The 11,954-nt window shown below is 43.8% G+C and overlaps 2 protein-coding genes across 7 annotated transcripts in view; both read left to right on the top strand.

Annotated features, from left to right (window-relative positions):
• The first annotated feature begins 6,708 nt into the window (after nucleotides 1-6,708).
• bud23 (BUD23 rRNA methyltransferase and ribosome maturation factor) lies at nucleotides 6,709-11,083 on the top strand. Its single transcript, XM_017424603.3, has 12 exons — nucleotides 6,709-6,865; nucleotides 7,147-7,184; nucleotides 7,746-7,841; nucleotides 8,073-8,155; nucleotides 9,108-9,204; nucleotides 9,280-9,376; nucleotides 9,459-9,509; nucleotides 9,612-9,697; nucleotides 9,805-9,850; nucleotides 10,093-10,154; nucleotides 10,466-10,555; nucleotides 10,647-11,083. Exons 1-12 carry the CDS (start codon nucleotides 6,818-6,820, stop codon nucleotides 10,699-10,701), a joined length of 849 nt encoding a protein of 282 aa, XP_017280092.1. The 5' UTR covers nucleotides 6,709-6,817; the 3' UTR covers nucleotides 10,702-11,083.
• A 652-nt stretch (nucleotides 11,084-11,735) lies between these two features.
• Nucleotides 11,736-11,954, top strand: part of stx1a (syntaxin 1A (brain)) — a 71,680-nt gene continuing 71,461 nt past the window's right edge. For all 6 annotated transcript variants that reach the window (XR_003039474.2, XR_003039475.2, XR_003039472.2 and 3 more), the window contains exon 1: nucleotides 11,736-11,885. Coding sequence is in view for 3 of the 6 variants with exons in the window: in XM_017424763.3 (XP_017280252.1) it covers nucleotides 11,856-11,885 (30 nt within the window). In the remaining 3 variants the exon portion in view is untranslated. The remainder of the gene's footprint in view (nucleotides 11,886-11,954) is intronic.

Genomic DNA, 11,954 nt, shown 5'->3' with positions numbered 1-11,954 from the left:
AGCATTTAGATTTATATTTAGCATGTAGCTGTAACAATTACATGTAACTAGCTAAATGTTGTAAAAAGTGACATCAGAAAATCAACACTACATTTTAAAAGTGTTTGAAGCTAAATGTGACAAAATTTAGGCATGAATTTTGAGCACAAGCTCCTTTACAAACGGCGCCCCATACCTGACGGCTACAAGGACGGTGACGCTGACATCACACAAAAATCCCAAAAGTCCTAAAAAAAAGATGCAGGCGATTATTTCACTGTCAGCTCCTGCTTCAGACCTACTCAACACACACACACACACACACACAGAAATGAGGCTTGGAAGTTCTCTTGACACACGCAAACAAGTTAAAAGTTGTTTTTTTTTCCTGTGGTCTGATCAGGTTGCCTCCCGTGTTGAGCTCCTACTGGGTCATTACGTTGAATGTGTGGTGACGTATTAGAGTCCAAATATTTTTAAACGGTACTTGTGCCACAGTAGTGTTTTTAAAACATGGTTCTCCAGGTCCCTCCGTCTGGTGATGGTTATGTATTCACACATCCTATTGGAAACCTGTAGATTAGATATGCTGTTTATATAGATTACTTTAAAGTAACGCCTTGAAGATATTATTGTACCAAATCCAGCATTTCTGGAGGGACTTGGGACAGTATTTTTATTTTTTGTTTTGTTTTATGTTTTTAAATCTTATGGCAACATCGTGTACTGTTTTTTGTGGCCTGCAGGTTAACTTGTGGGTAAGAACTGAAACAGTACAGGTAGAAAAAAACAAAGTATATTAGGTGGCCATGCTTGAATAGAACGATGCAAGGTTGCTTTCTCTTATGCTAACTTGGGGCTAAGGTTTTGATGAAAATAATTTTAAAGAAACCTAAAATTTACGTTTCAACTATTTGTGTAAAATTCTACAGAACTATCAACTGAAAAACATCTATGAATGAAAAATCATTAATTTAAAAAAGTTAGCAATTTTTTTCTCCTCCTTAGCTTATGAGGCTACACTGTTAGCAGGTTGCTAGCTTAGCTTAGCACAAGTCTGACACCTGCGCAAAACAGCTAGCCTAAAACTGCCTGTAGCTTATGAGGTTACACTGTTAGCAGATGGCTAGCTTAGCTTTGCATAATTCTGACAACAAAGTAAAACAGCTTGCCTAAAACTGCTTGTAGCTAACAAGGCTACACTGTTAGCAGATTGATAGCTTAACTTAGCATAATTCTAAGAGCAGAGTAAAGGAATTAGCCTAAAACAGTTTGTAGCTTTTAAAGCTACGCTGATGGCAGATGGCTAGCTGGGCAACGAGCTAAAACTGTAGAGTTTGAGGCTACACTACTAGCAGGTGGCTAGGTTAGCTTAGCTTAGCACAATTCTGTAAACAAAGTAAAAGAAAACTGGTTGAAATTTGTCCAAACATAATAAAAGTGCATTCGCTCATTCACATTGACTTTAGTATTTTCATTTTATTCAGTTTTAAGCTTCTATTACACTACGTTTGAGAAAATTGTACTGTTACAATATATTTTTGTAACTTTTTGATTTACTGAGTAATTCTAACGTTTGGCTTCAACAAAGTGTTTTGCAAAAATTTAAAATGCAGCTTGCTGTTAAAAATGTAATTTATGGATTTCAACCTATATAGCTTTTAAAGAAAGACGTATTAAAACAGTACATTGTACATTTTTATGTACCTGATAATCTTATGTTTAAAACCAGCTGGCTGGAAACCAGTGGAGATTTGAAAAGTAGATTAAGTTATTGTTTAGTAACGAAACTTCTCCTCATAGCCTGCTATGTTTCACAAAATAAACCCGTCGCTCCGGACCGGGCTGGTAATTATTTTCAGGCTACGATAGTTTTTCCAACATACATGGGAGAGGAGCAGAGCTGAGGATTTTTTTTTTCTGTAACTGTTCCCATTATTGTCGCTGCATTTTCCATTCTGGTCCTTTGAAAGTAAGGAAACGAGCGTTTCGTAACGGCTCGGCTCGGTTACCAGGACCAGGAACAGGAAGCAGAACTCACCGTTGGTTGGCTGCGGTGATAAGTGATGACAGACGTGTTCAGAGTACGACGCAGGGTTGGTTTTAAGCACCTGAAACTTATGCAACACTTTTCTCAGTTGGACGAAACATATCAAAATCTGAACGCCGGTCTTTTCAAGCATGGCCGCCCCCGCCTCCTCAGAGGGGATTTCAGTTTAAATGTGCCAATTTGAATCCTATTTTTGAGACATGTTATTGTTTCGCTGCTTGTAAATGACACGTTTCCTATCGAGTCTTATTTATGTACGAGTGATTCGTCTTTCTGGTCGCTCGCTGGAAAGCCAACCCGTCCCCACATATCAAGGGTCGCTCGCGTCTCTCTGTTTTTTTTTTTTCTCCTTTTCCCCCAAACTTTTCTCAGCTGAAACCTCCTGTTGTCTGACTGAGTTTTGAAGAGTCTGTGCAATTTTGTACAAAGTGATGTACTTGATAACTACTTTATATTTCTGTGAATAAAATGTGAACACAACAACGGCTCGGTTTCAGTTTGTGCTAAAATGACCTCCAGACAAGCTGCTCTGTCGCATCTATAGAGTCACTTCATCACTTTATGTGGCAGAGCGCTATCCTACAACAACTAGGATTAGATGGCATTATTTCAGGCACTTCGGACATTTACAGTCCTGCGTTTGGGTTAAAATGTGGGGCAGCAGGAGGGTTTTAATGGAAACTGGATGGAATGATCACATTTAAACAACAGGAACTCAAATCTTCCCACGCAGAGTTAAAACTCTTCCTCGCTCCTTAAGAGGTTAAAAAAATCATTTTCATATATCCAGATGCCCCCTGGAGGGCAGAGCCTATAACTAAAAGAAAAAAAAACTACAGTAACAAGATGTTCATGATTATCCTATTTTTTAATTTAAATAAAATAGTCCCTCCACAGTACAGAACACGTCCGTCTGTAGGTAGGGAGCAAACGCTTTAACATTTCTATGTTGCTTGGATGTGAAGCCGGATCAAAGACCAGGTTTTAACCAATGGCTCACATGTGACCTCGACCTTTGACCCCATTAATTTGAAATCAGTGGGGATCATCCCCGACCTGCGAGGTGTTCGGCTCTGCAGTTTGACGCTCTTACGGTTGCAGGGTTGGAGCACGGACAAGTTATTCACAAAGGGTTCACCCATGACCTTGACCCCGTGACCTTGAAATCAGTAGGGATCATCCTTGACCCACGAGGTGTCCAGCTGTACAGTTTGACATTCCTACGTTTAACGGTTTCCTCGAAGTCGGCGAGGTTTCGTCACGTTTTAGTTTTTCCTCCACAGACTGATTCGGATGCAGATCTGAACTCTTCTTCTCTGCTTTTCTGCTCATAAAGTACTGATTCACTGAGTCATTGATTCATTGTTTCACTGATTCATTGTTCTCGTTCTGATAAACATTAGAAGCTCCAGTTCTGTTTGAGACCTTTTTCCTTCTTCCTCTTCTTCTGTGTGAAAACGGGATGTTCTCCAGCAGAAACTTAACTGGTTAGAAACTCAACTTTCACAGTTTTTATCAGACCAGAACCACTTCTCTGGATCCAAACATCTCAGTTTGTCTCATTCAGGCTTTTTAAGACCACTTTTGTTTGATCAGTTTTCTAGAAAACACAAAAGGGAAGTTTGCAAAAAAAAAAAGTAGTTTTGAGTCTTGTTGAACCTCCCAACTGAGCGATGATTCATAACAAACATTCGAAACGACCCCCAAAAACCCAGAAATCTAAAGATTTAAGATTTAATATCCAGAGCTGAGTCTCAACTGGAATCTGTGGAAGGAGGAGTTTCGAAGATTAAACTTCCAGCATCAGATAAAAATTCTAAAACATCCAGAAAACTTGTAAGAATTTCTAACTTTTTTAGAAATTTGATAAAGAAAAAACCCTTTAACAACACAACATCTTAGTTTTGTCTCTTTCTTCCCATTAATTGAATAAAAACGTCATTAGACATCTTCTTTAATGTTGTTCGGCTTAAAATAATTCCAAAATCCGATGCCAGATCAGTTTTACCCAGACATCCTGTACGTGCAGCAGATCCAGGTTTAGACATTTTAAAAACACACAACTTTACACACAGCATTCAAACTTTGCCCCGGACAGATCCGGTAAATAAGGAGAAAAGTGCAGGACTTTGTGCGTCGCTCAGAATGAAAAAGTGCTTCTCTGTTCTGATTTCTCAGGCCTCCTTTAGAAGGAAAACAACCGACTGAAGAAGAAGAAGCCAAAGGATCGTTGGCTAAAGACTGAAACTATTGTTTACACGTTTGGTAATAAAACTGTGCTCAAGATATGCCAAAACCAGGTTTACAGAATGTTTACAATCACCCAAACACTGTTTTTTCCTGTGGTCCTTGAACGAGACGCTGCTCAAGATGAAAATACTTCAGATGGGTTCCATTTTTTCACTATTTTTTGGTTTCTCCTGATCTTAAATTTACGTAGAAATTAGTTTTTTTTAGCTTACTGATCGTTCCAAGTGTCAACTTTGGCTCCTGAAGGATCACCTTCTGGTGGCTTTACAGAAAGAAATAAACGAAAGGGGACAAAATGAAGACAGGTTTGTTCAATGGTGAGAAGCAACAGAGCAGTAATTTTGTAAGATATTCAGCGGATTTATATCTAAATCTATAAATCACCAGAAAGCGATCTGTAGATATCTTGTTTACATTAGATGGAAAGCCCAAACTGTCCCAGAGTTCATAAAAATGAATTAGTTTCATAGATTTTAAATCTGAAGCAGCAAGTTTTACATTCACCCGTAGAGCTGTAACCGTAAATAAAACGAAAGATTCGTCTGGCAGAAAATGTGCAAATGTTTTAAAAAGCTCTCGAGCACCGGCTGCGAAGCGAGCCCAAACCATCCCCAGTCCGCTCCCATGCTTGGCAGCTGGTGACGAGCTTGGATCCGTCCGGCCAAGCTGCTTTCGTCAGGGCCTGCCGAGGCTGACGATGATCACCCCTGCCATGCTCATCAGCATGATGAAGGTCAGCTCCATCAGTCTCTCCTGCATCCACCTGCTGTCCCTCTCCTTCTGCGTCTCCATCTGCTTTTTCCTGGCCCTCATGAGCCTCTCCCTTTCCAGCTGCTCCCAGTAGTGAGCCTTGTAGTAGGCCTCAAAATCATAAAAGGGTCTGCCTCTCTGCTGCTGCTGCTGCTGCTGCTGCCACTGGTAACCCGTGAATCTGCTGGAGGGCCCTTTGGTGGATGGTCTTGCCGTAATCTGGATGTCCGCCTGGTTCAAGAGGCCCTGGTCGTACCTCCTCCTCAGGCTGATGTTGCCCAGGACGGAGTAAGCCTCGTTGATCTTTGAGAAGTGCTGGGTGGCCTCTTGGCTGCCCGCGTTCTTGTCCGGGTGGTAGATTAAGGACTGCTTGTAGTACGCCGTCTTGATCTGGGACTGCGTGGCACTGGGGGGCACTTTGAGGATGTCGTAGAAGGTCGTCTCACCTCTGTGCAGCTGACGAGCCTCCTCTGACCTCTGTTTGTAGCCTCTAGTGGTTGTTGACCCTCCCAAAGGGAGGTGATGCCTCAGCCCACAACTCTCTGATCCGATGTCCGTCAGAACGAAGAGGGCAGCACAGAAAGTTCCGAGCCGCTGAAGGGACCTGAAGGCATCTGAGTGGATGAAAACAACTCGTTTGGCCCAGGGAGACCTGCTGGCAGGAAGCAGCTTCTCCTGGAGGAGCCCTGTGGAGATGAGCAGTCCTCCTCTAAAGGCTTGCAGTCTCGCTGTGGTGTCAGAGCAGCAAATAAAACGAGATGAAGGCAGATGAGAAGAAGCGGCACCGATAAAAGCTACATTTCTCAGTTGATTTTCTACTTCCCTCAGTCTGAAAAGTTTTTCTGATACGAGTCCTGCTCTGTTTTTTGCCACAACCTGAACATGATTCTCCTCAGCTGGATTGTGACAGGAGGCACAGTTTACTGCGAGGCTCTCGGGAGTTCCTTCGGTGCACAGCGTACGATTCGTGTTGGTTCTGAAAACTGTCAGCCGGTGGATTCCGTTCCCAATAATCCTCGGGCTGACCTCCGCCATTTTACCAACAACGAGCCAGTAAACAGACCGCTTCCGGCCGTCTCAGAACACCGAGCCAATCAGAGGTAATGTTTACAGGAAGTGCTCATCGTGTTCGACCAATCGTTTTGCTGAATACAGATGACGTCAAGCGCTGCAGGGAAGCTGCGTTCAAAATAACTGGGAATTTTCTGCGTCTTAAATAATAGTTAGACGCTGAGCTAGATGAACTCGAATTTTCTGAGACTAGGTCAAGACTAGGTCTCAGCTTCAGTTTAACTAATTTATTCCCATCATTTATTGGCAGTCTATATGGTTGAAATATATATTTGTTATTAGTGATGTACTAAATTATAAGAACTACTAGGAAATTGTGTAACTAAGTCTGAACATGCTACATCCGAGGTAGCAAGAATGCACCATCATCGATTTAACAGATGCTTCTTAAAAATATATTTTTTCAGGCAGTTTGTGGTAAATTTTAAACATGGTTGACCATTTTTAAAATTTAGGCATAATCTAGTTTCTTCTATTTTACATAACAATTAAAATACACAGAAATATATTCGCGTTTGATCGCAAATGTATCTCTAAACATGTCGTCTCGGCAAACGTTAGGTGGCGACAATCCCTCCGATTGAAGGATGAGTAGCGATGTTAAAAAAGCCACGAAGAAGAACGAGGTCACGTGACCTCTTACATGTGGATCCGCTGCTATCACAACATTAAGCTAAGGGATTTAAAGTGAGTTTTAGGTCATAAAACAGAGGGAAAATGGCCTCTAGCTGTCGACGACCCGAACACACGGCTCCTCCGGATGTGGTCAGTTCATTTCAGCGGCTCTGACTTTATTTTTATTCATTTACAGAAGCAGTTCAGGCTCACATAAGTCTATTTTTTACGGTCTTAGGTAGAAACATGGACCCCCCCCCCTGCTCTTTAAAAGCCTCCTTGGTGGGCTGTCTGATTACTAATTATTCCTGCTTTAGACGTGTTTCTGTAGTTTTGTCCCGTTTGGTAAAAACATGAAGCTGAAACGGAAGTAACAGTATTCAGCAGCGTTAAAGTTTGATGTTTTTATGTGTTTGTTGTCATCTCTGCAGTTCTACAATGAAGAGGAGGCAAAGAAATACTCCCAGAAGTAAGTCTATATGCTCTTTTTTTCCCTTCTATTTAACTGTGAAGCCTTTGTTGCTCTTTAAACCTGGGCTGAATTTTATGCATGACCTCTTAACACCTTTATTTATTTAGCTTTTTAAAAAAAGTCTTCCTGCACCTTCTTGTTTGTCATTTTCTCAACTCGTTCAGGGATTATTATACAGATTTTAATCACTTGGATCGATTAGGGAAACACTGACAGCATCTTGATTTAAACCCAGTGAGATTCTTGGTGTTTTGAGGCCAGAACCCTGAAGTTACAGCCGAGCTTTCTGGGTGGAAAATAAAACAAAAATCCTGTAAAATCCTCATCAGCAGCTCAGTTTACACCTTAAAGGCTCGATGTTTGAGACTACAGAGCCTAATCTTCTGTAATTCTTCCCATTATTGTTCTATCGGGGTTTAGATTGGTTTGTTGATGTGATATTTTTGTGCTGTCGTGTCATCGCCTTATGCCCACTTGCTGCTGGGAGTTTTTAGTTGGGGTTTGTGTGAGGATGTCTTGATGCAGCTGAAACCTCCTGAGCCTCTCCTCCAATCGCAGCTCCCGGATGATCGAGATCCAGACCCAGATGTCGGAGCGAGCGGTGGAGCTGTTGAACCTGCCGGAGGGACAGCCCTGCTTCCTGCTGGACGTCGGGTGAGACGGCGCTCTTCGTGTCGAGTAAATCGGGTCGTAGAAATCTCTTCGGGAGGCACGTTGGGTTTCAGCTCCCTCTTAGAGCCGATCCCACTGTTCTACACGTTCTGTAGTTCCTGTAATCCACGGAGGGCAGGTTGTGTTTAGCTGAGGGCTGATTTGCGGTAAATGAAGTTTCAACAAACCGCCGGTGTCAGAAGTGACACAGAGGAACCTGTTTGTGACTCTCAGGTGCGGCTCTGGGCTCAGCGGAGACCACCTGTCGGAGGAGGGACACCACTGGGTTGGAATCGACATCAGCACCGCGATGCTGGGTACGTTTCAAACATTTACATTAAAAAAAAAAAGTAGAATCTAGAGCTGTATATGGTCGTGACGAATCAGTGTCGCATCTAAAGTCTTATACTGTATGTTAAAGTTAAAAAGATTTAAAGTCGAAATCTGTAATTTTAAGATCCATAAATAAAATGTCTTTGGATTCACAAAATTTGAGAAATCTGGTATTTGATGTGAGCAAAACAATAAAAGCAAACAAAAAGCAGTTGTCAGAGGGGCTTGATTACTGGGTTTTAGGATTAGTTTCAGGTTTGGTTTTCATGACTCAGGAGCTCAGATGCTCCTCAGTCGGAGCTGATTGTTGTAGGATGTTTTTCTCTGTAGTGAAGAGACGGAGCTGATCTGCAGGTCAGACGCTCCTGAAACGACGCATTTTCCTGCTAAAACACCGACTGTTTCCGAGGAAAGACTCCCATCTTTCCCGCTTCCAGATCTGCAGTAACGGCTCCTGTTGGACCTCAGATGATGATGATAATAATTCGCAGTTTTTCTGTCCGTCAGAGGCGAGCTCAGAGATACATTTGTTCATTTTATAGATAGCTGAGCTCAGATGGGTCGTGGTCGCTGACACGTACTGATTCTCTCTAACGCCTTTTTTTTTTAAAGGTTTGACCCAAACGGCCATCTTTTCTCATTGTGAGCTTTAAAGGAACTTGTTGCAAAGTCTGTCCACCAACGTTAAAAAGGAGGGTTACCCTGAACTACATCGAATGGTGCGGTTTGGTGGTTTTCCTGATACAGCTCTGAAACGCGGGTACGCACTCAGTGTAAACAAAGCGCCCGGCAGAGTCACGCGACCTGCGTTGGTCAGTGTAGGTGAACAAATATGGTGGACTAGTGTAGGACACCACCAGGCGTTTCAGTGGGAATCTAAAAGTCGATCTGCTGTAACCCTCTGAGAGCCAACGTGTCTTCCTCCTCCCGTCACAGATGTGGCTCTGGACAGAGAAGTGGAAGGAGACCTCCTGCTGGGGGACATGGGCCACGGGGTGCCTTTCCGACCCGGAACGTTTGACGGCTGCATCAGGTGACGTTTCTGCTGCCGTGACCGATCACTGAGCTGAAATGAAAACTAACTTTGTGGTTTTTTTCCCTTTGGCAGCATCTCTGCGCTGCAGTGGCTCTGTAACGCAGACAAACGCTCCCACAGTCCACCGAAAAGACTTCATTCCTTCTTCAGTTCTCTTTACTCGTCCCTGGTGAGGATTTAGCTTTAAACTCAACAATTCAAACATTCAAAACCTTTTTTTTTATGTATAAAGGGACTTAAATCTTCTTCAGGCGAGAGGATCTCGTGCAGTTTTCCAGCTTTATCCTGAAAACTCCGAACAGGTAGGAAAAATAAATAAACGGTTCTGTTTTTTTTTTCCTGACGACTCCGAGTCGTTTCCTCACTTCCTGTTTTCTTTTTCTTTTAAATTTTTTTCTCCAAAGCTGGAGCTGATAACAAGCCAGGCCATGAGAGCAGGTTTCAGTGGCGGCATGGTGGTGGATTACCCCAACAGCAGCAAGGCCAAAAAGTCAGGATCTGTCTTTTGAGGCTTTTATTTTGAAACGCCGAGCCACATTCTGTCTGCAGGTGATGGGTCAGACTGAGTCAGCTGATGGTTTGTTTGTCTTCCTCCAGGTTCTTTCTGTGTCTGTTTGCCGGCATGACGGGAGTTCTCCCCAAAGTAAGTTCAGCTCCTCAGGGGTCACGGGTGATCCCTATTGATTTCAGGTTACAGGGTCAAAGGTCAAGGCCACAAGCGAACCCTTGAAAACCTCGTCTGTGCTCCAACTCTACATGTACTCGTACACACACTCAGGATTTCTTTTGGGCTTTAATTACTCTGACAGTTTTCTGACGGGTGTATTATGTACCGTTGGTGGTACTCCTGTCTTAGACCTGACGTCTGTGTTTTGTTCATTTCAGGGCTTGGGGACGGAGACGTCTGACAGAACTGTCCCAAACCAGGTTCAGTATTCAGGACAAAGGTAACAGCGCTCCCAGCAGACTCATACAGCCTGATGATAATGTTCGCGTCAGTCTCCAGGTCAGATCCAGGTCTTGGCCTCAGTTCCTGCAGGTTCAGTCCTACTTGTCTGGATGAAGCCAAAAGACCAAAACTAAATCCAAAAAAAGGGCCGTCGTCCCGCCTGACATGAAACCCTGTCCGGCAACTTTTCCTCCCTTTTACAGTCTGAAATAATTCAGCATCACGTTCTCAGCTCTGGGTTTGCTTTGTGTGGTTTATTTACACGTAACATGAATATGTACGAATTAACTTCTCTTTGTCGTGGCGAAGGTGTCGTTTTAAAGACATGAAAGGAAAATCGGGGAAGAGGGGACGAGATTGGATCCTGGAGAAGAAGGAGAGACGAAGGAGACAAGGAAGGTACGCTCACGGTTGAGTTTTATCCTTTCAGGCCGAAACATTAAATTAGCTCCAAACTGAAATCCACCTCTGATTGTCTGTCGGCCTGCAGGGGCGTCCGACCTGACACCAAATACACCGGCCGCCAGCGAAGACCTCACTTCTAGCTTCTGACTTGAGCAGCTGAGCCTTCATCAGCTCCTGTCTGACGCTGTCCTCCACACACACGCACCAGTAGAGCTGTGGCTGTGCGTCGGACTCTTCAGCTCTTAAATTCGGTTGGACGAGACGCAGGAGTGGAGATCCGTTTTTCCAATCAGCAGAGACTCAATCAGGCGTCTTATTTTGTTTTCCCATCATGCATCAACAACGACGGCGCCGCCACGCCCTCACGGCCCGAGTTCTTGCAGCGGGAATCTCACCGTTAAGACGAAGACCACCGACAGAAGTTCTCCCTCGAACGTGAAAGTTCTGTAAATTATTTGAAGTCAAATAAAAACGACTGCTTCGTGCTGCGAACTGTGGAAACTTTGCACGTTTCAGAAACGACTCCTGTGGTTTGGTGTCCATCGATTCAGATTTAATCCGTAGTTTGTTTTGGTTTTTATTGAAAATCAAAATCATGTCAGCTGAGCGGACATTCAGGTAAACTACAGGTAGAAGCACCTGCTCCCTCAGGTGACCCTGCTTCCATTCTCTGCACCTCCAATTTCTTGGTTTTAGTATTTTATAATACTGAATGAATGGGTGAATGAGTGACTGTAGTGTGAAGTGCTTTGGGGTCATTGGACTAAATAAAGAGCTAAACAAGTGCAGGCTATTTACTATTTACCAGGCTTCATTTAGTTCTCTGAGCCCTCCTGAAAGACCCTTGGAAACCTGAAAGTCCAGCTCCGCCACTGGGACCCCAAAAAGTGCCCACACCACCTGTAGAAATGTTTAAAAAAATGGGATATTTTTAGACTTTTTTTGTTGGTGTCGTACCACTTCCCGCCGCCAGAGGCCGCTGCTCGCTCACTTTAAACACCAGATCTGCTGATATTCAAACCAAACCCAGATTTATCTCCCCGGAAGGAAACAAACTCCGTGTTGTTTGTTCATCTGCTAACTTAGATCCCGTTTTCACAGTTTAATTAGTAAATTAAGCCGGTGTTGGTGGTGAAAGCGCTCTAAATGTAAGTTAGTGGAGGGGCGGGTGAGGGACTCTCCCCTCCCCGCCTGACGCGCCTCCTCTCCGGGTCACATCATCGTGTCTCCGCCCCGCCGGTCCATCGTCAACCAGAACCAGGAGACGAAGCGAGCCGGAGCCACACGGGGAACCATGAAGGACCGCATCCAGGAACTCAGACACGTAAGTTGCCCCTCGGTTCTTCGTTTATCCACCTGTTCTGGTCCCGGCTGAGGGGGAGGAGGAGAAGGG

The sequence above is a fragment of the Kryptolebias marmoratus genome, linkage group LG2 (genome assembly GCF_001649575.2).
Source record: "Kryptolebias marmoratus isolate JLee-2015 linkage group LG2, ASM164957v2, whole genome shotgun sequence".
Lineage (NCBI taxonomy): Eukaryota > Metazoa > Chordata > Actinopteri > Cyprinodontiformes > Rivulidae > Kryptolebias > Kryptolebias marmoratus.
The sequence above is the reverse complement of the archived record's forward strand: the minus strand, read 5'-3'. Positions and strand labels throughout refer to the sequence as shown.